The 27157-nt window shown below is 53.2% G+C and overlaps 2 protein-coding genes across 2 annotated transcripts; both read left to right on the plus strand.

Annotated features, from left to right (window-relative positions):
- Nucleotides 1-1493: 1493 nt before the first annotated feature.
- On the plus strand, nt 1494-2429 carry LOC141972968 (olfactory receptor 14J1-like). The gene has a single exon (XM_074931035.1). The coding sequence runs from the start codon at nt 1494-1496 to the stop codon at nt 2427-2429; it is 936 nt and encodes a 311-aa protein (XP_074787136.1).
- An 18851-nt stretch (nt 2430-21280) lies between these two features.
- On the plus strand, nt 21281-22216 carry LOC141972969 (olfactory receptor 14J1-like). Its single transcript, XM_074931037.1, has one exon. The coding sequence runs from the start codon at nt 21281-21283 to the stop codon at nt 22214-22216; it is 936 nt and encodes a 311-aa protein (XP_074787138.1).
- Nucleotides 22217-27157: the final 4941 nt, after the last annotated feature.

Consider the following 27157-nt stretch of genomic DNA (forward strand, 5'->3'; position numbering starts at 1 on the left):
CCCTCCCAGCACTGGGTCTCATGGCCTCCCCTTCCCCAGCCGAGAGCCTGGCAGGGGTTGGACCATAGTCATGCCCTTGGCATTGCCCATCCCCACATCACCCTGCCCCGGGAAGAGCCCTGAGCAATGGGTGAGGGACAGGAACTGACTTCCCCGGTTATGGGGGTGAGTTGTTCAACGATATTCTCTGCCTCAAGTTTTCTTGTCTAATTAGACAATGGGGAGGCTTTGGCAGTAACGGTCCTCACTGGGAGCCATTAACACTCCAAGAAACTTTGCAGTTGGCCTCTGGCTTTGAGTTCTGGACTGGCACCTTCATCATCCAATCACTGTCTGAGGTCCATGGACTCAGACCAACCCTCCTCAAGGAGTCATTAAAATGCCTTGGGCTTGCATTCTGCTGTGATGCTGGGCCGGGCTGCTGGGCTGGAGGGAGCTGAGGGCAAGTGGTCAGCGCTGCAGAGAGCCAGCTCTGCCCAGGAGCAGCTCCTCTGCAAAGCGCAGCAGGGCTGAGGGCACTGCCTGCAGGCACCGAGGGCAGAGGAGCCGGGCACAGAGAGGGCAGAGGCAGACGGCACTGGCAGGGTGCTGAGAGCTCACTGCAGGAGAAATCTTCCCAGCAGGTAACATGGTAAGTGAACTCTTGTTTTGCTGGGTGGGCAGGGGGAGGTGGCATTTTATTCCTCCTTTCTAGAGAAAGTGCTAAGGCAGCTGTTTCATTAGCACATCTTTAATTGTCTCCTGAGCCCCTGCAGAGGCAGAGCTGCCCCTGGGCAGGGCCCTGCTGCCAGGAGGGGTCTGCAGGGCAGAGCTGAGCACCCAGCGGGTGGGATGGGGGCTGTGAGCACTGACAGGGAGGAGACGTGGGGACAGAGAAGCAGCTCCTGGCTGGGACAGCTCCAGGCACCAGAGACATGGGCAGGGAGTCAGAGGGAGCTGCTGCTGGAAACACCTTGGGGGCAGGAATTCAGGCACCCCCTGCCATCCCCTGCAGTGCAGACACCCACTCCAGAGGAGCCCCCTGGTCTCCTCTCCCAGCCAGCAGAGCCCCACCCGCTGTCCCTGTGCTGCCTCCTCCCAGCAGCACTGGGGCATTTCCCCACATTTCCCCGTGGGCCTCTGCTCCCCGCGTTGGGATCACCGGACGTTCGGGGATGGGCGGGGGTTCAGCTGGGAGCAAGACCTGTGGGCACTGCCATGCAGATGTTTCCCTGGGAGTGAAATGTCCGAGTGCCCTCGCCATCTGCAGGCTCCGGGGGACACAAAGGAGCCAGTTCCCCCCTCAGGACACCCCATCTTTAGGGCACTGGACTCTTTCCCAGTGGGGTCCTGCTGGGCTGCAGCCTGTCCTCCAGAAGGGCACAGCTCTCCCCGGGCAGCTCTGTGTTCTCCAGCAGCCCCGTGAGGAACTGGATGGAGAGAAATGAGAAATCTGTCCCGACTGATTGATGCTTTTTCCTCTGTGAACAGGCCCTCGTGCCGTGAGGGAGCAAATGTCCAACGGCAGCTCCATCACCGAGTTCCTCCTCCTGGCATTCGCAGACAGACGGGAGCTGCAGCTCCTGCACTTCTGGCTCTTCCTGGGCATCTCCCTGGCTGCCCTCCTGGGCAACGGCCTCATCATCACCGCCATCGCCTGTGACCACCGCCTGCACACCCCCATGTACTTCTTCCTCCTCAACCTCTCCCTCCTCGACCTGGGCTCCATCTCCACCACTCTCCCCAAAGCCATGGCCAACTCCCTCTGGCACAACAGGCACATCTCCTACTTGGGGTGTGCTGCACAGGTTTTTATGTTTGTGTTCTTCGTCTCAGCAGAGTTTTCTCTCCTCACCATCATGTCCTACGACCGCTACGTTGCCATCTGCAAACCCCTGCACTACGGGGCCCTCCTGGGCAGCAGAGCTTGTGTCCACATGGCAGCAGCTGCCTGGGGCACTGGGTTCCTCAATTCTCTCCTGCAAACGGCCAACACATTTTCACTACCACTGTGCCAGGGCAATGCTTTGGACCAATTCTTCTGTGAAATCCCCCAGATCCTCAAGCTCTCCTGCTCACACTCCTACCTCAGGGAAGTTGGGCTTATCATGGTCAGTGCCTGTTTGGCTTTTGGGTGTTTTGTGTTCATTGTGGTGTCCTATGTGCAGATCTTCAGGGCCGTGCTGAGGATCCCCTCTGAGCAGGGACGGCACAAAGCCTTTTCCACGTGCCTCCCTCACCTGGCCGTGGTCTCCCTCTTTATCAGCACTGCCATGTTTGCCAACCTGAAGCCGCCCTCCATCTCCTCCCCATCCCTGGACCTGGTGGTGTCATTTCTGTACTCGGTGGTGCCTCCAGCAGTGAACCCCCTCATCTACAGCATCAGGAACCAGGAGCTTAAACAGACACTGAAGAAGCTGATTCAATCAGCTGTTTCTCAGCACCATTAACCTGCCCGTGTCTCTTCAGAAGTTATTTCACTTTCATTCAGGGAACCTCCTGCATTCGGGCATTTTATCTGTGATAACCATGTTTGTCCCTGTCTGCACCCACTCCACTTCCCCAGAGGCATGACCCAGCCTGTCTGACCCAGAGCTCTGTTCCTGTGTGTCCGGCACGATGGTACAGCTGGGCTCCCATGTGGCACCTCTGTAATAAAAGGGGATTTCCTCAATGTCTGCAGGTTGGGCTCTTCTTCCAAAGCTGAGGTCAGGCTGAATAAATTGTCCCCACAAGGGGCTTGGGTTGTCCATGGAAGGAGGGCATGGCGTGATGTGTTAGGGAATGATCCTGGGCTGAGCCTTCCCCCGTGGGTGCTGAGTTCCCCCGGAGATGGAGAATGATCCCAGGGATGTGCCTGGGACTGTCACCCCATGTCTTTCAGGCCCCACAGCCCACTCGCTCTGCAGAGCAGCACCACAGGCTCTGCGCACTGTGGAGAGTTTGATACAGGGTAGTAGTGACAGGTCAGGTCAGCATGGAAACATTTCACTGCTGAACAGATTTCTGGCGGCTGGAACATCCCTTAAGAAAATCAAAGTATCAGCACTGTGCTGCCAGGGGGAAAAAAATGACCACAAGAAAAGTATTTCTAATGGAGAAGCTCGGGGAAGTTTCTCTATTCCTGAGGCAGCTGGAGAAGCCTGAGGAGCCTTTTACTGGGAGGGGCTGGCACAGAGGGGCTTGCTGGGAGTGGACAATAAGGATGCCTTGAGACAGGAGCAGGGACACAGGGAGACACTGGCCTCCATCTCCTCATGCCATGGCTGGCCTCAGCCCTGGGGCTGATGGGGAGGCTGAGACACCTCTCATTTCTTCCTTCACTCCCACACCTGAACAGAACTCAGGCAACAGCCATGAGCCTGGAGGTTGGAGAAACCTCCTGCATGAAGGTCACAGTGCTGCAGGGGAAGCAGAAGGGTTTGTGGGACACTGAGAGTCCTGGGAGAGAGAGAGGTGTGTGTGTGTAAAAGACAGGAAGAAGATGGGAATTATCAGGGTGTGGGAGTGCATCACATTGAGGTAAAATAGGTTGAGATTTGATCTGGAGGCAGCAGAAGCAGGAGGCTGTGCAGTTCAGTGCTGGGACATGGGGATAAATAGAGGATCCAAGGGAGGCTGGGGGCTGGGACATCTTTAGGCTCCTGAGGAGCATTATCAGGCCTATGGAAGGAGCTGCACAGGTTCTGGGGATCTCACAGCCCTTGTCAGAGCACAGACAATGACAGTTTTGTGTTTGAAGACAGTGAGGACAGAGAGTCATCAAGAAATGCTGGGACAGCCTGGGGTCAGAGTGAGGTGGGGCAGCAGGGGTGGGGTGAAAATCTGCAGAGAAACAGGCAGAGGCAGAGGAAAGTGTGGGACAGCCTGTGGTGGGGATGGGCCCTTGGCTGAGGCTGGCACCCCCCAACAGAACTGAAATCCTTGTCCTCTCGACTATGGCTGCTGTCGCTTCCCCTGAGGACCCTGAGAGGACACCAGTTCCTACAGGCACAGCACTTTGCTGCCTCCTCCCCACCCTCCACAGAGCCTGGGGGGATCCGACCGCTGTCCTGCCTCGGCATCACCCCCTGCCTCTCCCTGCCCCAGGAAGAGCCCTGAGCATCCCAGGAGGGAAAGGATCCCCGTTCCCAGGGGATGGGCTCAGGGCTGGACCCTCCTGGGGATGAAACCCATCAAGGCCTTTCAGGGCCCCTCAACATTGGATTGGCAGCCTGTGAGCAGAGCCTCTGCCTTCCTGCTTCCCCAGCCCCAGGGACAGGAACCTTGTCTCCTCATTCCCTGCCCGGCCTCTCCAGTGATGGCCCTCGCTGGGCATCACTGACACCCTCACAGCCTTGGAGCTTTGCTGCTGACTTGCCCTTCTCTAGAGGCCACTCCAACCCCTCTGCTGCACCTGCAGTTCAGGAACTTGGCACCAGAGGGCTCATGAACACGCAAATCCCCCTGACAAGCCAAGTCTCTGGCAGAACTTCATTCCTCCCTTCTGACGGGGGGAATGTGAGAGGTTTCAGCCGTGCAGGCAAAGGGAAAAGCTTTCAGTCCTACATGGCAATAAGGAATAATTTCTTCTCTTTCCACTGCTCCTTGTATTTGTGCTCACCCATGAAGTGACATCAGCAAACTCCACTGGATATTGGTCCTGAGCATCTGCTGATAGAGGCTGAACATGGAGGGAAGCCAAGACCCTCCATGTCAGACACTCTGGGGGCAATCTTTGTCCCTGCCTCCAACCCCACATTTCTCTCATCAGCCCCCTGGGAATTACAGCACCTCTGTTCAAACCTGAGCTTTCTCGATGACAGTCTGAAGCTGCATCTTTCAGACCTTTCCCACCAACTCCCACCTGCTGTACTTGGTACTTGCACACAGCTGCACGCAGACACAGAAGGATGTTTAACTGCCAGAAAGCTAAATCAGCAGAAGGCATGGTTCAATCAAAAATAAAATACACTTCTCTGCTTTATATTTATCTAATTTACCTTGTCTGATTCCAATTTCCACAGTGGAGATGTCCTTAGACCCAAAGAAAACACATTTTTTGTCAAGCAGAGACCCCAAGAACCCCCACAGCCCCCCTGCCCCAGACTCTGTCCATATTCACTCCCAGAGTCACAGCCTGAAGTCACGAGCTCCCTCGAGCTTCCCATCTGCATCCCATCCCTTCCCATTGCCATCGGCAAACCCACCTGTTAAACAGGACTGGACTCAGGACTGGCCCCTGGGGGTCACCACTGGTGCCCTGCTCCCACGGGCACTTTGTGCTCTTGGCCACGGCCTTCTGGATCCGGCCATTCACCCTGTTTCCAGCCCCCCTCCCTCACGCCTATCGGGCTGTGACGGGATGCAGCGTGACAAGAATTGTTACTGCGGAGGTGAAACCCCTTCCCTGCTCTCCCCTCACCCACCAGCCGAGGCATCTTCTTGCTGTGGTGGGTTACCCGTGGCTGATCACCCAACTGCCACCCAGCTGCTCGCTCACAGCCTCTCCCACCCCAGCGGGATGGGGGAGAAAATAGGAAGAATGGGGGTGAGAAAGCTGCTGGGTGGGGACAAGGACGGGGAGATCAGTTCCCAGTTCCCAATGTGGGCAAGACTTGACTTGGGGGAAAGTGACTCCATTTGTTGTCAGTTAAAACAGAGATTTAATTATGAACTGAGGTGATGAGTGGGTTCAGTTTTGGGCCCCTCACCCCAAAATGCCATTGAATGACTCGAGCGTGGCCAGAGAAGGGCAACGGAGCTGGGGCAGGGTTGAAATGCTGGGTTTTCAACCCCAAGCCCCAAATTAAGGTTGACATAGGGGTGATTCCCACAGCCCTTCCCAAAGGGGGGGTAAGTTTGCCTTTAGGATTCCCTCCAGGGTGGGGCCGGCCTGGCAGACAGAGCCATGGGGTAAATGAGCCCCAGGGTTCCTGCATTAATTAAACAAATGTCAGGTGTCCCCCTTAGGGATAAAAGCTGGGACCCTTTGCAGGCAGGGGCAGTGTCTTTCTCTGCGGGTGCAATGTGCCGAGTTCCCTGTTGGGGAAGGCCCTCTTTCCTCCCTGGGACTGGGCTCCAGTCAGGTCTGGCTTTTGTAAATGTGGGCTCTGTAGAGATTCAGCATGTGGTGAGATGGGGAGTCTAAACAACCTTAGATTGATGGTGCAAGACCGGGGAACTTTCACCAAGACAAAAGGAGGCGTAAGGGGCTGTGTGCAAAGACATACCAGGTGCTGATAACGTTGCTAGGCGACTATCTCCTAGACCAAAGAGAAGCCTCCTCTGGTCCTTGAAGTTGTGGGTGTCAGCAACAGATTACCCCAAACACCAGCACAAACTGGCCTGGCGGTTTGTCCAGGGCCCAGGGAAACAACTGAGGCTGCGCAGAGCGACAGGGTGAAAAGTTCATCAGCGAGGAAGAAGAGGTGCTTCATCTATATGCCCCTGCCGGGAACTTGAAGAGCTCATCGCGCAGGTGCAAGGGGAGGAGACCTGATTGCCATGAGAAGCGAGGGGAGGCGGGGGTAGGCTATGTATATGTACAGGCGTTCTATGAATATGCACTGTTCTGTAACGTATCAGCCGGACGGGAGCTGCAAACCATGCGCATGCTTGTGGTGGAGCGATCCCCCATGCGCCCGGCGCTGAATAAACATACCCACTTTATAGCTCCAAAGTTATAGAATGATTTCTCCGCAAAACATCTTGGCACCCCAGATGGGACCATCTCTGCTCGGCTGCCGGGACACTGCTGGAGGGTGGACATCCTAGGTGCACCCCGAGCTCTTCTCGGAGGAACTCCGCTCCCAGCTGTCCACTGCGGGAGCAGACAAGGACCATCTGGTTCGCGGACAGAGGTATGTTTAAGGGTGACGGGCTGCTGGTAAGACGCGCAGAGACGTCTGGCGCACGGCACAGTCCCGAGGAGGGGGTACACCCATTTGGTTTTGGCTTTGGGAATCCGCGGGAAAGGAGTAAGATCTTTTGGGGCAAACTACCGATGACTGGTATATAAGAGGCAGTTTACATTTTGGGCAGGGTCCTGGTAATTCTCGTCACCTGCAGGATCTTGCTTCAGGTCTTTGTGTAGTGCACTAATTGTGGATATACTGGCTTTGAACTGACTGCTAATTGTTAACGGTTTATGATTTATACCTGCTAGAAGGATTGTACACAGCTCCTTCTGGGCAACTGGTAGTACCAGACTGGGTTCGTGGGAGAATCCCCTGCTTTCTCTGTGCTCCTATGCTCCTACCTTTAGTAATTTTCATCAAGCCTGGGTATTAGCAGAGTGCGTAGATTGTCGATGTAAGTGGTATTATGTGTCTGATAAGAGGAGGTCGAGGTGTGCAGAGTGCTGGGAAGAAGCGGTGTCGTTAGACCTCTCTGTCGAAAGACGGGAGTCGATAATTATTGTGTGGAAGAAGCCATAAGATACCGGAACTTTGGGAAGTGAAGGAGGCAGAGTGGGAGAAGGTTAAAAGCCGGTGTAGAGACTGATATAAGTGGAGAGAAAGAATTTTGGGAAGAAGGGATAATAATGGGAAATAAGCAGGGAAAAATTGTAAAGAAAAGCCCATTGGATTGCATACTCACGCACTGGAAAGGCATAGAGGGAGAGGAAGCACGGAAAGCAAGAAAATCCTGATTAAATATTGTAATCAGTGGTGGCCACTTTACAAACTAGAAGAAGCAGCTAAATGGCCACTAAATGGGACCTTAGACTATAACACGCTTTTGCAATTAATGTTATTTTTACAGAGGGAAGGGAAGTAGGATGAGGTGTCTTATAACGCAGACATGTTCTTTACCCTCCGAAATCACCGGGGTGGCAGAGGGACTGTGGACTAGTTCCACCACAAGAACCTTTAGTGCTTGCCCTGGAAAAACATTATAAGGGAGCTACTGGCCAAAGTGGAAAGGCTTATTTTTGCAGACCTTTGAAATATAAACTGGGAAAGCAGTTAGGCATACACACATTTCTGTATATGCCTGACTCCCCAAAAGCGCTCCTAGGGAGACACTTACTAGAACAATTAGGAGCAACCATTACCTTTAACAATGGAGAGATTACTCTGGAGGTAAACAACCAAGAACTTGTACAAATCATGAGTTTGTCCCTAACTAGTATCCCCGCAGGAGGAGGAATCAGTGAGGAAATTGTCAATCAAGGGTATCCCGGGGTGTGGGCCACTGACACGGCTGGAAGGGCGAAGAACGCTCTGCCCGTAGAGGTAAACCTCAAAGAAGGACAACAACCGGTAAGAATTAACCAGTACCCTTTAAAAAAGGAGGATCGGGAAGGGAAACAGCTAGTTACAGAATATTTTTACAAATAGGATTATTAAAGGAGTGTGAATCTAATTGTAATACTCCCATATTACCTGTCCGGAAACCCGGTGGGTCATATAGGGTAGTTCAGGATCTGAGAGTAATAAACAGATCTCCACCCAGTGATGGCACACCCATACACTTTGTTGACAAAATTAACTCCTGAGCTAATCTGGTTTACTGTTTTAGACCTCAAGGATGCCTTCTTTTGCCTCTCTCTCCTCGGAGCCAGTCAGAAAACATTTGCATTTGAATGGGAAAATCCTAAGAGTGGACGTAAAACCCAGCTGACCTGGACGGTGCTGCCACAAGGATTTAGAAACAGCCCCATTATATTTGGTAACTAATTGGGCAAAGACTTTGAACTATGGGAAACCCCAGCTCCACCTGAAGAGGGAAAGCTGCTGCAGCATGTAGACGACATCCTAATTGCCACCAAGACAAAAGAGGCCTGCGTGACCTAGATGGTAAGCCTTTTAAATTTTCTGGGACTTCAGGGCTACTGGGTATCTAAAAAGAAGGCCCAGGTGATGCAACTTGAAGTTATTTATCTGGACTATGAAATCAGTGCTGGAAAATGAACTTTAGGACGAGCCCGGAAAGAAGCAATTTGTCAGACTCCGAGGCCACAAACAGTGAAAGAACTGCGAACGTTCCTGGGAATGACTGGGTGGTGCAGACCATGGATTTATAATTATGGATTGCTTGTTAAACCTTTATATGCACTAAACGCCACTCAACAGGAAAATCTCCAATGCAATAAGGAGGCCATACGAGCCTTTGACTTGCTGAAGAAGGCTCTGATGTCAGCCCCGGCCTTGGGACTCCCAGATGTAAGTAAGCCATTCTTTCTCTTTTCACACGAGAAACAGGGAATTGCATTGGGAATACTGGCACAAGACTTAGGCCCGTACCGTCGGGCAGTCGCCTATTTCTCCAAGCAACTGGATACAACCGCTAAAGGTTGGCCCGGATGCCTACGAGCGGTTGCAGCAGTGATCTTAAACATACAGGAGGCACGAAAATTCACCTTAGGCCAGAAAATGAGTGTAATTGTATCTCACACAGTGTCTGCAGCATTGGAAATTAAAGGGGGACATTGGCTTTTGCCCCGAAGGTTCTTAAAATATCAGGCGGAATTAGTAGAACAAGATGCTGTGGAGATTGCAGTAACTAACATTATTAACCCAGCTTCTTTCCTGAGTGGAAACACAGGAGACCCAGTGCAACATGACTGCCTGGAGACCATCGAGGCAACATACTCAAGCCGCACAGACCTGAAGGATGCCCCTCTGGAAGATGCTGAGAACTGGTTTACAGATGGGAGCAGCTATGTCCTGAGCAGCAAGAGGCATGCTGGGTATGCTGTCGCTACCACCCAAGAAATACTGGAATCAGGACCGCTGCCTGTGAGTACATCTGCACAAAAGGCAGAGATAATCGCTCTGACCCGTGCTTTAGGACTAGCCCAAGGCAAGACAGTGAATATTTACACAGATTCAAAGTGTGCCTTTGGGGTAGTTCATGCTCATGGAGCAATCTGGAAGGAAAGAGGACTGTTGAACTCACAAGGGAAACACATCAAACATGGGAAGGAAATTCTGGAACTGCTAGAAGCTGTCCAACTTCCAAGAAAAGTGGCAATCATGCATGTTAAGGCCCACCAAAAGGTGAACTCGGATTTGGAAAAAGGAAATCAACTGGCAGAGAGAGAGAGGCAAAACAAGCAGCCAAAAGAGAGGTAAAAATAGAGGGAGTTTTAGTTCCTGATAGGCAAATCATCCCAGAAGGTAAGCCTAATTATACTAAAGAGGATCAAAAGTTAATTACAGACCTGGAAGGATCATATAATGAAGAAAGTTGGGCCGTCACTCCCCAAGGGAAGGCAGTAATTCCCTCTTGTTTAGCTAGACACCTGGTGCGAGAGGAACACAGGAAAGGGCACTGGGGAGCGGAGGCCCTGCACCGATATTTGGTCAAGAGTATTAGAGCTAGAAATCTGTATACCATAGTAAGACAGGTGACGCAACAGTGTGACCTTTGCCTGCAGACTAATCCTAAGAATACCCCCGCTCTAGAAGTAGGCCAGATTGGAAAAGGAAATGGACCGGGACAACAATGGCAAATTGATTTCTCAGAACTGCAAGAAAAATGGAGTATCAATACCTATTAGTATTAACAGACACCTTTTCCGGTTGGCCAGAGGCATTCCCCACCAGAACGGTTAAAGCCAGAGAAGTAACTAAAGTATTAATACAGGAAATAATTCCACGATTCGGGGTTCCAGCGGCCATATCCTCAGATAGGGGTTCGCAATTTATCTCAAAAGTAGTCCAGCAAGTTAGTTGCTTTCTGGGCATAGACTGACAACTTCACACTCCATACCGTCCCCAATCTAGTGGTCAGGAAGAGAAAATGAATCATTTGATTAAGCAGCAAATAGTGAAACTTGGTCAGGAGTCAAACCTGACCTGGCCTCAGGCCCTCCCTCTGGCTCTTCTGCCTATACGAGCGAAACCGAGGGACAAGGAAGGATTAAGTCCTTTTGAAATGTTATATGGCAGACCTTATGTGGTACAGAAAGGGACGTCACTGCAGGTCGGAGAGGAAACCGTGATTTCCTACGTGATAGCTTTAAGTAAACAGCTTAATAAAATTGGAAAACAAGTATTTGGGACTCGGGGCAGAGGGTTAGATGGGCCTGTACATAACATTCAGCCTGGAGACTATGTGTATGTTATGTCTCTTGCAGAAAAGTCTTGGAACCGCAGTGGGAGGGACCGTTTCAAGTGCTACTGACAACATTTACAGCGATCAAGGTTAGAGAGCAGACATCGTGGATACATCATACTAGAGTCAAGAAAGCTCCTAAACAGCGCTGGGAGGTGACTGAAAATGGACCATTAAAACTCAGATTCAAACAAAAACTTTTGGATTGAGACCTCAAAATGATCAACCGTGAGTTGGAACTGTGAATATGTTTTAGAATTATCCTACTTGCCTATGCCCAGGAACCTAAAAACTGGCCTTGGAATCACGCCCAGAAAAATCATGCCATGATGGTGAAGGATGTGGATTCAAGAACAAGATTAGCCATGATGGTTGTTAACAATAATAAGGTGTACCAAGAGGATCAGTGGAGAAGGGACAATAAGGGCGAAGTCAGCCAGTTAGAAGGGAAGATGGGGGATGAAATAACAGTGGGTTGTCAAATATACTATGAGGATGGTCTAGTTCCAGTTTTAGAAGACACCATGATAGGTGTGAGAATGATAGGGTCCTCATATAAATTTGGAGAATCATAAAATTAATATGTTGGTTTAACTTTACCTTAACCGAGACAGCTATTGTAACATGCTTAGGACAAGGATCGGGAGGACAGGCGTTGTTTTACAGAGTTAGAATTGACCCCATACAGCCTACTACTACCCCACCACCTATCACATCTGCAAAGGATATGAGAGCAATTGCTGGGCAAGAGTCAGAACCGAGAATCTTTAAAATAGGTCCACATGTAATCCGGAAACTGGTCAGCAAGTTGTATTGTTTAATCCCCAACGGTCATTAAAACAAGTGGAGGTGCATTTGCAGGTGAATCCGGCAGACCTACAGCCAAAGTGCCTTCCATATGTAGAAACAACCCAAAAAGGATGGACCGCCTGCCTAAAGGCTCGAGCTGTTCAAAGACAAGAGAGGGATCTGACAGGAACTTTAGGGACAGGACTAGGAGTATTGAATAGCATAGATTCAGAGGTAATAATGAACAAATTGGCCAACTCAAGAATTGGATCAATTCAAACGGCCTCTAAAGTCATCTTTACTAGCACTAGGGACTCAGCAATGGCTACCATCAAAACTGCTCCCAGATTGGGAGAGAGTTAATCTCGAGGACCATTCAGTGGCGGTAGAGGGGACTGAGGCTCTACAGAAGGACACCTCCCTGGCTCTCAGCTGCATACAGGCGCAGATAGGGATACATCAATTATTTCTAATATTCTAAGGGAAGGGGAGGAGGGGATCCTCCCCAGAGAGATTCGAAAGGTAATTTGGGATAAAGCACTTGGCCAAGAGAGAGAACTACAATCCTGGTAGAAAATGGTGAACTTTACTTATGATAGTGTGAATGATAAAATAATTGCCTTCGTCCTGAGCATATCAAGGGCTGTCCAATGTAAAATTTACCCTATCGCTGCTATAGGACTATATCATGAAGGAGCAATAATCAATCCAGTAGGACACAAGGGATGGGTGTGGCAGCAAGGGGATAAGTGGCAAACCATCGATGCAGGTCTGTGTACTAGCACGGGGCACCAGGGATATGTCTGTGAAGGAAACACTCTAGAGGCCCAAGATATGTGTTTGGACACCCACCAGAAAGAGTGCAACTTTGAAGTCCAACTTTCCCCAACAACCACCCAGTTCTAATATACATAGGAGAAGGATGCATATGTCTACACACTTCCTGTAGGAGCTTGGTGGTTGCTGGTCACGAAAAGGAGAAAGGAAACTCCTCTAATCATTGTATATGTAATTTCACTAAAATTGAAGGGTGCGACTTTAACTATGTTATCCCCGTACTGAGCTCCCAAGTGATAGAAACGGAATACACCTTGTTTCAAAGAATAGGCTCTACCCTCATAGGAATGATTTGGAAAGGGTGAAGGAGATGCTACAGCACAAAGACTTACTTTCCATTCTAGAGGAAGTGAAAGAAAAAGGGAAGGAGATGCTAATAGTAGTAAGACATGATAAGGAGCAAATTCACGAGGTTTTGACGAAAGTACGAAAGGTAGGAGAGCATCATTGGTGGTAGACCATCCTCGGATGGTCGCCCACAACTACTGGAATCTTAAACACGGCCTCCACCCAGTGGTTGCTTTATTAATATCTGTAACAGTTTTGCTGATCCCCACTATAGCTATATACGTATGGAACTGGAGACTTACAAGACGCTTACAAGTTATGTATGAAGCTTTATACCATAATCCACATTTTAAAGGGTTGAGATAATTCTACTAACATAGAATTAGTTATAGGAGCTAGTTGTAAAATAGTCTGACTAGTAAAAGAATTTACTAAGTAGAAAGAAAAGGGGGGAATGAGATAGGGGATTTGAGTAACTTCGGTCAGATGGCACAAGACAGAGGCCTGTCACAAGACAGAGGCCTGTGCACGGACAAAGAAAAGGGGGGAGAGCCACATACCAGGAGCTGATAAAGTTGCTAGGCTGCAATCTCCTAGCGCAAAGAGGAGTTTCTCATGGTCCTTGAAGTTGTGTGTTCAGCAACAAATCATCCTGGATTCTAGCACAAACCGGCCTGGCGGTTTGGCCGGGGCTCAGAGAACAACTGAGACTGCGCAGAGCGACAGGGTGAGAAGTTCATCAGCGAGGAAGAAGAGGTACTTCATCTTTACGACCCTTGCTCAGAAATTTGTGACCCCTGACCGGAACTTGAAGAACTTATCATGCAGGCACAAGGGGAGGAGACCTGATTACCATGAGGAGCGAGGGGAGGCGGGGTAGGCTATGTATATGTACAGGCGTTCTATGAATATGCACTACTTTGTAACATATAAGCCGGACTGGACCTACGAATGGTGAACATGCTTTTGGTGGAGAGATCCCCATGCGCCCGGCGCTGAATAAACATACCTAATTATAACTTCACGGTTGTAAAGTCTTATCTCCGCAAAACACCAAGGAAGGCCAACAGAGGCCAGCAATGGCTAAGGATGGCCAACGAAGGCCAACAATTGCCAAAAAAGGTCAAAAAAGACCAATGATGGCAAACAATGGCCAATAAAGGACAGCAAAGGCCAACAAAAGCCAACAAAGGCCAACAAAGGACAGCAATGGCCAACGATGGCCAACAAAGTCCAAGGATTGCCAATAAAGGCCAAGAAAGGCCAGCAATGGCCAACAATGGCCAACAAAGGTCAACAATGGCCAACAAAGGCCAGCAATGACTAATGATGGCCAACAAAGGACAACAAAAGCCAACAAAGACAAGCAATGTCCAACAAAGGCCAACAAAGTCTGCGCTGGATCACGTGGCCCATTACTGGATCATGTTTTCTTACCGTCCCCAGGCACGGCCAAGGCCTTGTCCCCAGAGCTGCTCCCCAGCCAGGCAGCACCCTTCTCCCGCCACAGCAGGGTGTCCATCTGTCCCAGGTGCAAGACGTCACCTTTGTCCTTCTTCTGTCTCATGAGGTTCCTCACAGGACGGTCCCGTTGCCTGGCAGGGTTCATCTGAACGGCGCCCCCAGGGCTCAGGAATTGTCGTCTCTAGTGTCAGTGACAAGCACGGCCACAGCTGCCCCCTCTGGGTCATGGGTGCACCCAGAAGGGTCCCCTGTGCTGCCACAACGCCCCAGTATGTCCCAGTGACCTCCAGGTGTTCCCTCCACCACAGCTCTCTCAGCCTCCAACGGGTGTTTTACCCATCTCGTTGCCACCCCAGCCCGGCTGTAACGGCCTAATTTAGGTACGAGAATATTGAGGGAGACGGTGTCCAATGGTCTTGTTGACTTGGAGTCAGGTGACCCCCACCGTTCTCCTCCCACCTACCAAGGCGGCCACTTCCCCATGAAGGCAATCAGGTTGGGGAGCCATGATGTCCCCTTGGGGGGTCTGTTTGGGCACTGTCTGTTCTTCTGGGTGCCCGGGAATGTCACCCGAGAGGGCTCATTGGAAGGGCCACTCCTCACCTCGTGCACCCAGTGGGTGCTGGGGGGGCAATTCTGGCCTCTTTCAAATGTGGGTGCGACATTGGCTTGTCCTCACCCACCAGAGACCTCCCCTAACCCCGTGATCTTTAAAAGGGAATATTAAAAAAAAATAAAATAAATTGCTCTTCCCCTGTAACTTCATTGTTACTTCTGGGCAATGCTGTGTCAAATTAAGTTTTCATTTCTTTTCACCTGTCGCAATAGAACGAACCATTCATGAAGACATATTTTTCCAATGCGAACGCAGTAGAAAAAAAAAAAAAAAAAAAAAAAAGGCTTTTCCCACTATTCTTTTGTATTCTTTCTCATCCTTTCGGTACGTTCAGATTCCTCTCAGCTCGCGAGCTGCTGCTTTCAACTTCAGGTGGTTAAAATCTTGCCTCTCTTTCAGCAGAATAATTGTCTCCTTGGACAACTCCTCCAGTATGTTTATCTCTACCGTTTTCTATCTGCCAACCGAAAATATTTCTCATAAAATTACCCCTTGTAGAAAGGCAACCTCATTGGAGATTATACTTAACTTATAGGAGAGAAATGTATTTTATTTTGGATGAACCTTGATGATGTTTGACTTTTCCTTGCCTGCAAACAGCAGAAATCCTTCTGCGCCCGTGTGCAGGCGGTTCTCCAAGGACAGCAGGGGGGAGATTGTGCAAAGGAGCTGTAACCTCCCGCTGCAGAGATCAGAGCAGAAATCTGATGTAAGGAGAGATGATGCGAGTCCCAGGCGGCTGAGGAGAGAAATGCTGGGACTGGGGGTGAGGACAAAGGTTGTCCGGACTGTGTTGGACCCCAAGGGACTGTCCAGGAGATCTCCCGAGGAGATGCTCTGCATCGATGTCAGTCAGAGAGTGCTGCTATCGCCTCTTCTCTAAAGTGTAAATTAAATAATGTGCTCTTTAAAATACAGATTGATTTGTATTAGGGGCACTTTGAAATCTTCCTCCTTAACTACACCAGGAAATGACTCCAATTAGCTGCACAAGTCCTGAAGACTTGAAGAAATCTAAAGGAAGAGAACGAGCTCGTTAGGGCTTTGTGTATTTTAATGAGCCCCGTGGTGTATTTGGCCCCATGTCCATGATGCTCAGGCCCTGAGAGGAGACTGAGCAAAGGACTCAACAAGTCCAAGTCAGCAGCAAAGCTCCCCGTGCCCTGAAGCCCTGATTGGCCCCACGGAGGGCCAGGACTGACAAAGCCTCTGCAGGGACTCGTTAGAGCAGAGAATTGGAGGCTGGGATTGCAGGCAGGCAAAGGCCCCGTGCAGGGCTGTCCTGCTGTGAAACCCTTGGGTCGGTGATGGAGCACAAAGGCCAAGCCCTGACCCTCAGGCCCTGGGAAGGAGATGCTGCCCCTCGTGTGTGGCTCAGGGCTCTTCCTGGGGGCAGGGGCTGTGAGGGGGAGCAATGCCAAGTGTAGGAAACTGCACAACCCCTCCCGCCTTCCCCAAGCAATGGCGAAGAAGACATGAAGTGCAGAGCCTCCCAGTCAAGTTTCTCCTGTGAGGCCTCAGTGGCAGAGGCAACTGCCATAGCCCAGGGGAGAAAGACCTTGGTCCTGTTGGGCCTTTTCGCCGTGCCAGAGCCCTTGGCCATCTCGCCTGCCGGCTGTCCTACACTGGCCCGTGCCGGCACCTCTTTCCCTCCAGGCTGCAGACACCCATCTTGCTTTCCCACCTAGCTCCTGCCTCAGCATTTCCACACCTTCACTGATGTCTCTCCACCCTCACTGGCTGTTCCTTGAGACACAAACCACGGCCTGATCCTGACTCCCTCGGTGGGATCTCTTGCACCACACTGCTACCATCTGAGTGACATTTCTTATCCTTCAAATGCAGTCTGAACCTTCCAAGATGCACTTTGTTGAGATTTCCTTCTCTTCCGACTACCGAGAAATGCTCCATCACTCGGAAACCCCCTTCAAGCAGCTGCAGGCTGTTTGTACAGTGCCCTGAGGCTGCACCTCACCAGGCTCAAGCAGCCCAGGTTTCTCAGCCTCTCCACCAAGTCCCCACACCCCGTCCTGGCAGCTCTGCTCTGGAGCCTCTCCAGTTCCTCCCCATTCCTTCAGCACAGGGAGCCCCACCCCAGACACCCCAGTCATGATGTGGCCACCACAGTGCTGATGGGAACTGCCTTGTCTGAGCTGGCCACATGCCCCTAACGCAGCCCCATGGGCAGCTGGCCTTCCTCACGGGGACACGCCCCTCTGCCTTGGATGGCATCCCGAGGGATGCCCAGGCCCTTCTCCTCGGGGTCACTCCTCCGCCGGTCAGGTCCCAGCGTGCCCCCAGCTCTGGGGTTGTTCTGTCCCCAAATGCAGGACTGGCCACTTGCCCTCGTAAAGCTTCAGGAGGTTTCTACTGACTGAAGCCCAGAGAGTTTCAGGGTCCCCCAGCAATGCAGCTGGCTCCAGGGCCAGCTGGGAATGTGCAGGTAGAGGAGAGCATTCCCCCAGGCGCAGTCAGGGATCACTGTCCACCTTCCCTTCAACCCAGGCTGGCTAGCAGAGGTCCATGGACTTCCAAGTCCCCGCGGAGTACCAGGGCCTAAACCTGTGTCCTTCCTCCAGCTGTCCAGAGGAGACTTCATCCTCCTGCTGTCCTTCATCAGGAGGTTGGCTGATCCTGAGCAGAAGACCCCTGTGCCCTGAAGAGTCCGTGATGCTCAGCACAGCAAACCTGAGCAGAGCCAGGCCTGGGCTGTGCCGGGCTGTGCTCCATGTACAGCTGGGCCTTCAGGCCCTGTTGGGCTGAGTGTATCCCTTGGGCGTCAGTTCAACTTGATTGTAAGAGAGAAGAGTGCAGGAAGGTCCCACCTGCCCCTGGCCATCCCGCCATCGGCATGTCCTGACCTTTATACAAAAGCAGCAGCACACGCCCGTGGGAACATCCTCTGTTGGGGGCAGCAGGAGCAAGAAAACCCTTGTGAGAGCAGCACTGTAACTGGTAACACGGAAAGAGCTCACAGGGGCACAATGAGAGAACAGTTCCAGGGGTGGGATCTGCACAGCTCCCTGCACCAGGATCAAAACCATGTCCTTGTGCAAACCAGCACCCAAGCCTGCTGCTGGCCTGCCAGGGATTGCGGCAGGTGTGACCTCACAGCTGCCTTCACAGCCATGCACCTGCTGCTGGCCCACGAGATCCTGAGGCACAGCTGAGCTCATCCCAGCGCTCCACACCAGCTCCTCCTCGTGGCCCACGAGGGGATCAGATACAGGTCACCTCACGTTCCGCTTCCAAGGCCTTACGGCTGCTCTAGAACCCTGCAGGGCCTGTGCTGCCCCCAAGGGCCAGACAGACCAAGTCAGGGTTAGGATAGGGACTCAGGGGGACGGGGTCAGAGTGTGGGAACAAGGGCTTCCGAGGGTTAGGTGGTAAAACCCAGGCTGTTACTGGGGCACACTGGGATGCCCTGGAGTGTCATGGCCATGAGAGGGGAGGGTCTCATGGCAAAAGACCTCCATGGTTGCTGGGATGTCCCCAGTACCAGCAAAGGATGGGAGAACCAAAGTGCCCTCCAGTTCCCCAGACTGGAGGCCCTCCAAGTCCACCCCACTAATTACCACCACGCCATAGCTGCTCTTGCTTTGAGGAATGCCTCGGGAAGAAGAGCAAAGGGGTGCTCTGGACTGGATCTTGGTGGGCTGGGGGTGGGCACAGCTTTCCCCAGTCCCCACAGGCCCATGGCTTCCCCTGGTCTGAGCAGGAAAATCCCTTCTGCCCTGCCCAGCCCCATTCCTCCAAGTGTCCCCGGGGATACCTGTCCATGCAAGGGCCAGGGGTGGGGACGGAGACACGGAGAGAGTGAGGAATTCATGTCCTCCAAAGGGGAGGGGTGGAGGTGGGGGAGACCCAAAGACAGGGCACTGGGGGGAATTAGTGGACACCAGGGTACGGGGCTGGAGGGGTTGCCGGGACAGGACTGTGTCGAGTGCAAGTGAGGATGAAAGGAATTCAAGTGGAGGGACACGGAGACTGCAAGCAGAGTGGCTGTTGGGGACAGAAGGAAGAGGAGTGCAGAGGACAAACCCAATGGGATTGGAGAGTGTTTGGGAGTGGGGGATCAAGGCAGGGGATCCGGGGACACTCCTGCAGGGGACAGGATGGACAGTGAAGGAGTGAGGGGAGAGAGGGAAGGAAAGGCCTCGGGAGGGATTCAAGGGAGGGGATTTGGGGACCCCAGAGAGGACATGAAAGAGATGCCAGGGATGAGATGTCTGAAGGGAGCAAACCAATGGGATAGGGAGGGATAAAAGGGGTGGAGGTGGGGGCATCGGGACAAGAATTTTCCTTTGTAGTAAGATACAGCGTGAGAAAGGACTAATGCCACCAAGTGCAGCTGGGGAGGAACAGACTGGGCAGAGAGCAATGTCCCTGGAAGGGCAGTGCTGTGGTGGAACAGGTCACCCCGAGGGAGACTGGAGCAGCCCCAGGCTTTGTGTGTCAAGGAGCAGGCAGGGAGGACGCAGAGATCTCAGGAAAGGAAGGGAGATGCTCAGGGGAGAGCAGGGTGTGGGAGCTGGGTGGACGTCTCCAGCCGGCAGAGAAAGAGGTGCAGGTGTGGGACACGGTGGGACAGCCTGTGGTGGAGACGACAGAGGGGTGAGCAAAGTCTGAGCATCCCCCAGCAGAGCTGAGCTCTCTCTGCCCTTGGCTCTGGCTGGTGTCTCTGCCACTGGTGGCCATGAGGAAGCCCCTTCCCCTTCCAGCACTGGGTCTCATGGCCTCCCCTTGCCCAGCCGAGAGCCTGGCAGGGGTTGGACCATAGTCCTGCCCTTGGCATTGCCCATCCCCACATCACCCTGCCCCAGGAAGAGCCCTGAGGAACAGCATCTGACTTCCCAGGGGCTGGGGGTCAGGGCGTGGCCCTTTGCTCCATGTAACACACCCAGGTTTGCTCAGAATCTGTTCCACACTGACAGGGCCTTTGTTTCCCTGTCATCTCTGCCGGGAGTTTTCTGCTGTCACCAGCCCCGCAGGAGGTTTGTCAGGAACGGTCCTCACTGGGAGCCATTAACACTCCAAGAAACTTTGCAGTTGGCCTCTGGCTTTGACTTCCTGACTGGCACCTTCATCATCCAATCACTGTCTGAGGTCCATGGACTCAGACCAACCCTCCTCAAGGAGTCATTAAAATGCCTTGGGCTTGCATTCTGCTGTGATGCTGGGCCGGGCTGCTGGGCTGGAGGGAGCTGAGGGCAAGTGGTCAGCGCTGCAGAGAGCCAGCTCTGCCCAGGAGCAGCTCCTCTGCAAAGCGCAGCAGGGCTGAGGGCACTGCCTGCAGGCACCGAGGGCAGAGGAGCCGGGCACAGAGAGGGCAGAGGCAGACGGCACTGGCAGGGTGCTGAGAGCTCACTGCAGGAGAAATCTTCCCAGCAGGTAACATGGTAAGTGAACTCTTGTTTTGCTGGGTGGGCAGGGGGAGGTGGCATTTTATTCCTCCTTTCTAGAGAAAGTGCTAAGGCAGCTGTTTCATTAGCACATCTTTAATTGTCTCCTGAGCCCCTGCAGAGGCAGAGCTGCCCCTGGGCAGGGCCCTGCTGCCAGGAGGGGTCTGCAGGGCAGAGCTGAGCACCCAGCGGGTGGGATGGGGGCTGTGAGCACTGACAGGGAGGAGACGTGGGGACAGAGAAGCAGCTCCTGGCTGGGACAGCTCCAGGCACCAGAGACATGGGCAGGGAGTCAGAGGGAGCTGCTGCTGGAAACACCTTGGGGGCAGGAATTCAGGCACCCCCTGCCATCCCCTGCAGTGCAGACACCCACTCCAGAGGAGCCCCCTGGTCTCCTCTCCCAGCCAGCAGAGCCCCACCCGCTGTCCCTGTGCTGCCTCCTCCCAGCAGCACTGGGGCATTTCCCCACATTTCCCCGTGGGCCTCTGCTCCCCGCGTTGGGATCACCGGACGTTCGGGGATGGGCGGGGGTTCAGCTGGGAGCAAGACCTGTGGGCACTGCCATGCAGATGTTTCCCTGGGAGTGAAATGTCCGAGTGCCCTCGCCATCTGCAGGCTCCGGGGGACACAAAGGAGCCAGTTCCCCCCTCAGGACACCCCATCTTTAGGGCACTGGACTCTTTCCCAGTGGGGTCCTGCTGGGCTGCAGCCTGTCCTCCAGAAGGGCACAGCTCTCCCCGGGCAGCTCTGTGTTCTCCAGCAGCCCCGTGAGGAACTGGATGGAGAGAAATGAGAAATCTGTCCCGACTGATTGATGCTTTTTCCTCTGTGAACAGGCCCTCGTGCCGTGAGGGAGCAAATGTCCAACGGCAGCTCCATCACCGAGTTCCTCCTCCTGGCATTCGCAGACAGACGGGAGCTGCAGCTCCTGCACTTCTGGCTCTTCCTGGGCATCTCCCTGGCTGCCCTCCTGGGCAACGGCCTCATCATCACCGCCATCGCCTGTGACCACCGCCTGCACACCCCCATGTACTTCTTCCTCCTCAACCTCTCCCTCCTCGACCTGGGCTCCATCTCCACCACTCTCCCCAAAGCCATGGCCAACTCCCTCTGGGACAACAGGCACATCTCCTACTTGGGGTGTGCTGCACAAGTCTTTTTCTTTGTTTTTTTAATCTCAACAGAGATTTGTCTTCTCACTGTCATGTCCTACGACCGCTACGTTGCCATCTGCAAACCCCTGCACTACGGGACCCTCCTGGGCAGCAGAGCTTGTGTCCACATGGCAGCAGCTGCCTGGGGCACTGGGTTCCTCAATTCTCTCCTGCACACGGCCAACACATTTTCACTGCCTCTCTGCCATGGCAACACCCTGGACCAGTTCTTCTGTGAAATCCCCCACATCCTCAAGCTCTCCTGCTCACACTCCTACCTCAGGGAAGTTGGGCTTATCATGGTCAGTGCCTGTTTGGCTTTTGGGTGTTTTGTGTTCATTGTGGTGTCCTATGTGCAGATCTTCAGGGCCGTGCTGAGGATCCCCTCTGAGCAGGGACGGCACAAAGCCTTTTCCACGTGCCTCCCTCACCTGGCCGTGGTCTCACTGTTTGTCAGCTCTGCCATGGTAGCCTACCTGAAGTCCCCGTCCCTCTCTTCCCCATCCCTGGACCTGGTGGTGTCATTTCTGTACTCGGTGGTGCCTCCAGCAGTGAACCCCCTCATCTACAGCATGAGGAACCAGGAGCTTAAACAGACACTGAAGAAGCTGATTCAATCAGCTGTTTCTCAGCACCATTAACCTGCCCGTGTCTCTTCAGAAGCGATTTCACATTCATTACCGCAACCTCCTGTGCTTTGGTCATCTTATCTGTGATAACCATGTTTGTCCATGTCTGCACCCACTCCACTTCCCCAGAGGCATGACCCAGCCTGTCTGACCCAGAGCTCTGTTCCCGTGTGTCTGGCACGATGGTACAGCTGGGCTCCCATGTGGCACCTCTGTAATAAAAGGGGATTTCCTCAATGTCTGCAGGTTTAACTCTTCTTCCAAAGCTGAGGGCAGGCTGAAGAACTTGCCCCCACAAGGCCGTATTGCTGTGCTTGGTTCTCCATGGGAGGGGGGCATTCAGTGATAAGTTAGGGAATGGGCCTAGGCTGAGCCTTCCCCTATGGGTGCAGAGACACCCTGGATATGGAGAATGATCCCAGGGATCTGCCTGGGACTGTCTCCCCATTTCTTTCAGGCCCCACTGCCCACTCGCTTGGCAGAGCAGCACCACCAGCTCAGGGACCTGTGGAGAGAACTAGAAGAGGTTAGGAGTGACAGGTCAAGTCAGCATGGAAACATTTTACTGGAGAAAGGCTCCCTGGGGGTAGAGACATCCCCCAAGAAGAGCAAACAGTCAAATCGGTTCTTATCGAGGGGAAGAAATGTCTAAGAGAAACCTGATACTGAATACAACAGCTCAGGATAAGTTTCTTGATTGCTGGGGAAACTGGAGAGGCCTATGGAGTCTCTGGGACAGGACCTTTTCCTGGGAGGGGCTGGCACAGAGGGGCTTGCTGGGAGTGACAATAAGGATGCCTTGGAGACAGGAGCAGGGACACAGGGAGACACTGGCCTTCATCTCCCTGGGGCTGATGAGGAGGCTGAGACACCTCTCATTTCTTCCTTCACTCCCACACTTGAACAGAACTCAGGAAACATCCATGAGCCTGGAGGATGCACAAGGCTCTGAGATGATGTCCCATCACTGGAGGGGTGGAAGTGTTTGTGGGTCACGTGAGAGTGCAGTGAGAGAGAGGTGTGTGTGTGTAAAAGATAGGAAGAAGATGGGAATTAGCAGGGGGTGGGAGTGCCTCACGTTGGGGTGAAATAGGTTGAGTTTTGATCTGGAGGCAGCAGAAGCAGGAGGCTGTGCAATTCAGTGCTGGGACATGGGGATAAATAGAGGATCCAAGGGAGGCTGGGGGCTGGGACATCTTTAGGCTCCTGAGGAGCATTATCAGGCCTATGGAAGGAGCTGCACAGGTTCTGGGGATCTCACAGCCCTTGTCAGAGCACAGACAATGACAGCTTTGTGTTTGAAGACAGTGAGGACAGAGAGTCATCAGTAAGTGCTGGGACAGCCTGGGGTCAGAGTGAGGTGGGGCAGCAGGGGTGTGGTGAAAATCTGCAGAGAAACAGGCCGAGGCAGAGGAAAGTGTGGGACAGCCTGTGGTGGGGATGGGCCCTTGGCTGAGGCTGGCACCCCCCAACAGAACTGAAATCCTTGTCCTCTCGACTATGGCTGCTGTCGCTTCCCCTGAGGACCCTGAGAGGACACCAGTTCCTACAGGCACAGCACTTTGCTGCCTCCTGCCCACCCTCCACAGAGCCTGGGGGGATCCGACCGCTGTCCTGCCTCGGCATCACCCCCTGCCTCTCCCTGCCCCAGGAAGAGCCCTGAGCATCCCAGGAGGGAAAGGATCCCCGTTCCCAGGGGATGGGCTCAGGGCTGGACCCTCCTGGGGATGAAACCCATCAAGGCCTTTCAGGGCCCCTCAACATTGGATTGGCAGCCTGTGAGCAGAGCCTCTGCCTTCCTGCTTCCCCAGCCCCAGGGACAGGAACCTTGTCTCCTCATTCCCTGCCCGGCCTCTCCAGTGATGGCCCTCGCTGGGCATCACTGACACCCTCACAGCCTTGGAGCTTTGCTGCTGACTTGCCCTTCTCTAGAGGCCACTCCAACCCCTCTGCTGCACCTGCAGTTCAGGAACTTGGCACCAGAGGGCTCATGAACACGCAAATCCCCCTGACAAGCCAAGTCTCGGGCAGAACTTCATTCCTCCCTTCTGACGGGGGAATGTGAGAGGTTTCAGCCGTGCAGGCAAAGGGAAAAGCTTTCAGTCCTACATGGCAATAAGAAACAATTTCTTCTCTTTCCACTGCTCCTTGTATTTCTGCTCACCCATGAAGTGACATCAGCAAACTCCACTGGATATTGGTCCTGAGCATCTGCTGATAGAGGCTGAACATGGAGGGAAGCCAAGACCCTCCATGTCAGACACTCTGGGGGCAATCTTTGTCCCTGCCTCCAACCCCACATTTCTCTCATCAGCCCCCGGGGACTTCCAGCACCTCTGTTCACACCTGAGCTTTCTCCATGACAGTCTGAAGCTGCATCTTTCAGACCTTTCCCACCAACTCCCACCTGCTGTACTTGGTACTTGCACACAGCTGCACGCAGACACAGAAGGATGTTTAATTGCCAGAAAGCTAAATCAGCAGAAGGCATGCTTCAATCAAAAATAAAATACACTCCTCTGCTGCCTATTAAGTCCATTTTACCACTTCTGATGTACACTTTCCACTGTGTAGATGGTCTTAGGTCAAAGGAAGAGACATTTTTTGTCAAGCAGAGACCCCAAGAACCCCCACAGCCCCCCCTGCCCCAGACTCTGTCCATAGTCACTCCCAGAGTCACAGCCTGAAGTCACGAGCTCCCTCGAGCTTCCCATCTGCATCCCATCCCTTCCCATTGCCATCGGCAAACCCACCAGTTAAACAGGACTGGACTCAGGACTGGCCCCTGGGGGTCACCACTGGTGCCCTGCTCCCACGGGCACTTTGTGCTCTTGGCCACGGCCTTCTGGATCCGGCCATTCACCCTGTTTCCAGCCCCCCTCCCTCACGCCTATCGGGCTGTGACGGGATGCAGCGTGACAAGAATTGTTACTGCGGAGGTGAAACCCCTTCCCTGCTCTCCCCTCACCCACCAGCCGAGGCATCTTCTTGCTGTGGTGGGTTACCCGTGGCTGATCACCCAACTGCCACCCAGCTGCTCGCTCACGGCCTCTCCCACCCCAGCGGGATGGGGGAGAAAATAGGAAGAATGGGGGTGAGAAAGCTGCTGGGTGGGGACAAGGACAGGGAGATCAGTTCCCAGTTCCCATTGCAGGCAAGACCTGACTTGGGGGAAAGTGACTCCATTTACTGTCAGTTAAAACAGAGATTTAATTATGAACTGAGGCGATGGTGGGAAATGACCAACATTTAAACAACACTAGCTGGCTCCAGCTCGGCTTGGCCCTGCTGCTCACCACCCTCTGGGTCCTGCCCTCCGCCCCTTTTCCACCCAGCACCCAGCCTGCTCATCCTGCCCACACATCGACAGCTTCTCGGTGAGGTTCCTGTGGCAGAGAGTGTTGAAAGCCTTCCCGCAGTCCAGGCAGACAAGATCCACTGCTCTGCCTCCAGCTGCCAGGCCAGACACTGCGTCGGAGAAGTTCATCACCTTGGATCACCTGTCGTCGTGCTGACATCTCCTGATTATTCTCTTCTCCTCCAAATGCCTGGAAATGGTTTCCAGGATTAGCTGCTCCGTCACCTTCTGAGCGATCAAGGTGAGGCTGACCGGCCTTTTATTCCCTGGTGCCTACTTGTGGCCCTTCTTGAGGACAGGAGTGACATTGGATTTCTTCCACTCTCCAGGCTCTTCTCCCAGTCACAATGCGTAATCAGAGATCATTGAGGGTGGCCTTGAAATGCCATCTGCCAGCTCCCTCAGCACTCATTGCTGCATCCCGTCACGGCCCAAGGACTTCTGCATCACCAGTCCATGGCCACTCTGCCTGCTTCACCATCAGGTCCGTGTTCCCTGACCTGATACTCTTCCATCCAGGGGCATCTTCCTTGCTCCAACTTTCCCCCTGTTCTCGGGGCCCTGGGATTCCTGAAGGCCCATCCTGCTGGTAAAGCCCGAGGCAAAGGAGCCATTCGGTACCTCAGCCTGTCCCGCGTGTGTGTAAGAAGGTCCCCAGTCCCACTGAGCCACGGGCCCACGTTTTCCATCGTTTTCCCTTTGTCACGCATTTATTTCAGGAAGCCCTTCAGTTGGCTTTGACATCCATGGTCAGATTCCATTCCCTTTGGGCTTTAGCTTTCCTCCCCTCATCCCTGCAGGCTTGGACAGTGGTTGGTTATTTCTCCCAGGTTATCCACCTTATTTCCCCCTTCCTTATGCTTCCTTTAGTGCCTGAGCCAGGAGAGGGCGGGACAATGTGGGCCAGCTCCGGGGTAAACGGAGAGTCTCAGCCCAAGTCCTGGAGAGATACGTATTGTCTGAAATTCTATATACATATACATATCGGCCACTAACCCGGCCCAGCACATCAGCTCTTTGTTGCCCTTCCTATACTGCTCTTGGTTTGCTTCCTTTGAACCCTCCTCTGGTGCTTTAGGGGTGCTTGTCACAGTCATTGTTCTCTGGGCCAGAAACTGAACTAGCACCTCCTTTTATCTCCTGCAGCATGCTGAGAGTCCTCCTGTTGTTACTGTGTGAGACACACCTCAGGCAGGGTGAGCCATCGGCACCCAGACATTAACAGCGGACCAAGTGGCGCTTCTAGTCCCGGCGGACCTTGAGAAACTCAGGGGTTTGACCAATAAAAACCCTCTGGATGTTTCCAAGGAGACGCGGCCAGTCCCGCACTGGGAGGAAGAATAACCCCGTGCATCAGGGCCCGCGAGGCCTTGCCCAGGTGAGCACGGACCCTGAGGGAAGGGCCTGGGCACTGGGAGGGACGGCACACGAGCCGGGGGGGCACGCTCCCCAGGAACAAGGCCAGCTGCCTGGGAGGCTGCATCAGGAAGGAGGTGGCACCCACAAACCCCGAGTTAGCTTCTCCTTCAACTCAGCACTGGTGTGGCTCCACACACACAGGTGTGTCCCGCTGTGCAGCTCCTGTCTTGTAGGGG

The sequence above is a fragment of the Athene noctua genome, chromosome 38, assembly GCF_965140245.1.
Source record: "Athene noctua chromosome 38, bAthNoc1.hap1.1, whole genome shotgun sequence".
In the NCBI taxonomy this organism is placed as follows: Eukaryota; Metazoa; Chordata; class Aves; order Strigiformes; family Strigidae; genus Athene; species Athene noctua.

Coding starts and splice junctions, on each gene's coding strand:
- LOC141972969 (XM_074931037.1), top strand. CDS start 21,281: ATGTCCAACGGCAGCTCCATCACCGAGTTCCTCCTCCTGGCATTCGCA.
- LOC141972968 (XM_074931035.1), top strand. CDS start 1,494: ATGTCCAACGGCAGCTCCATCACCGAGTTCCTCCTCCTGGCATTCGCA.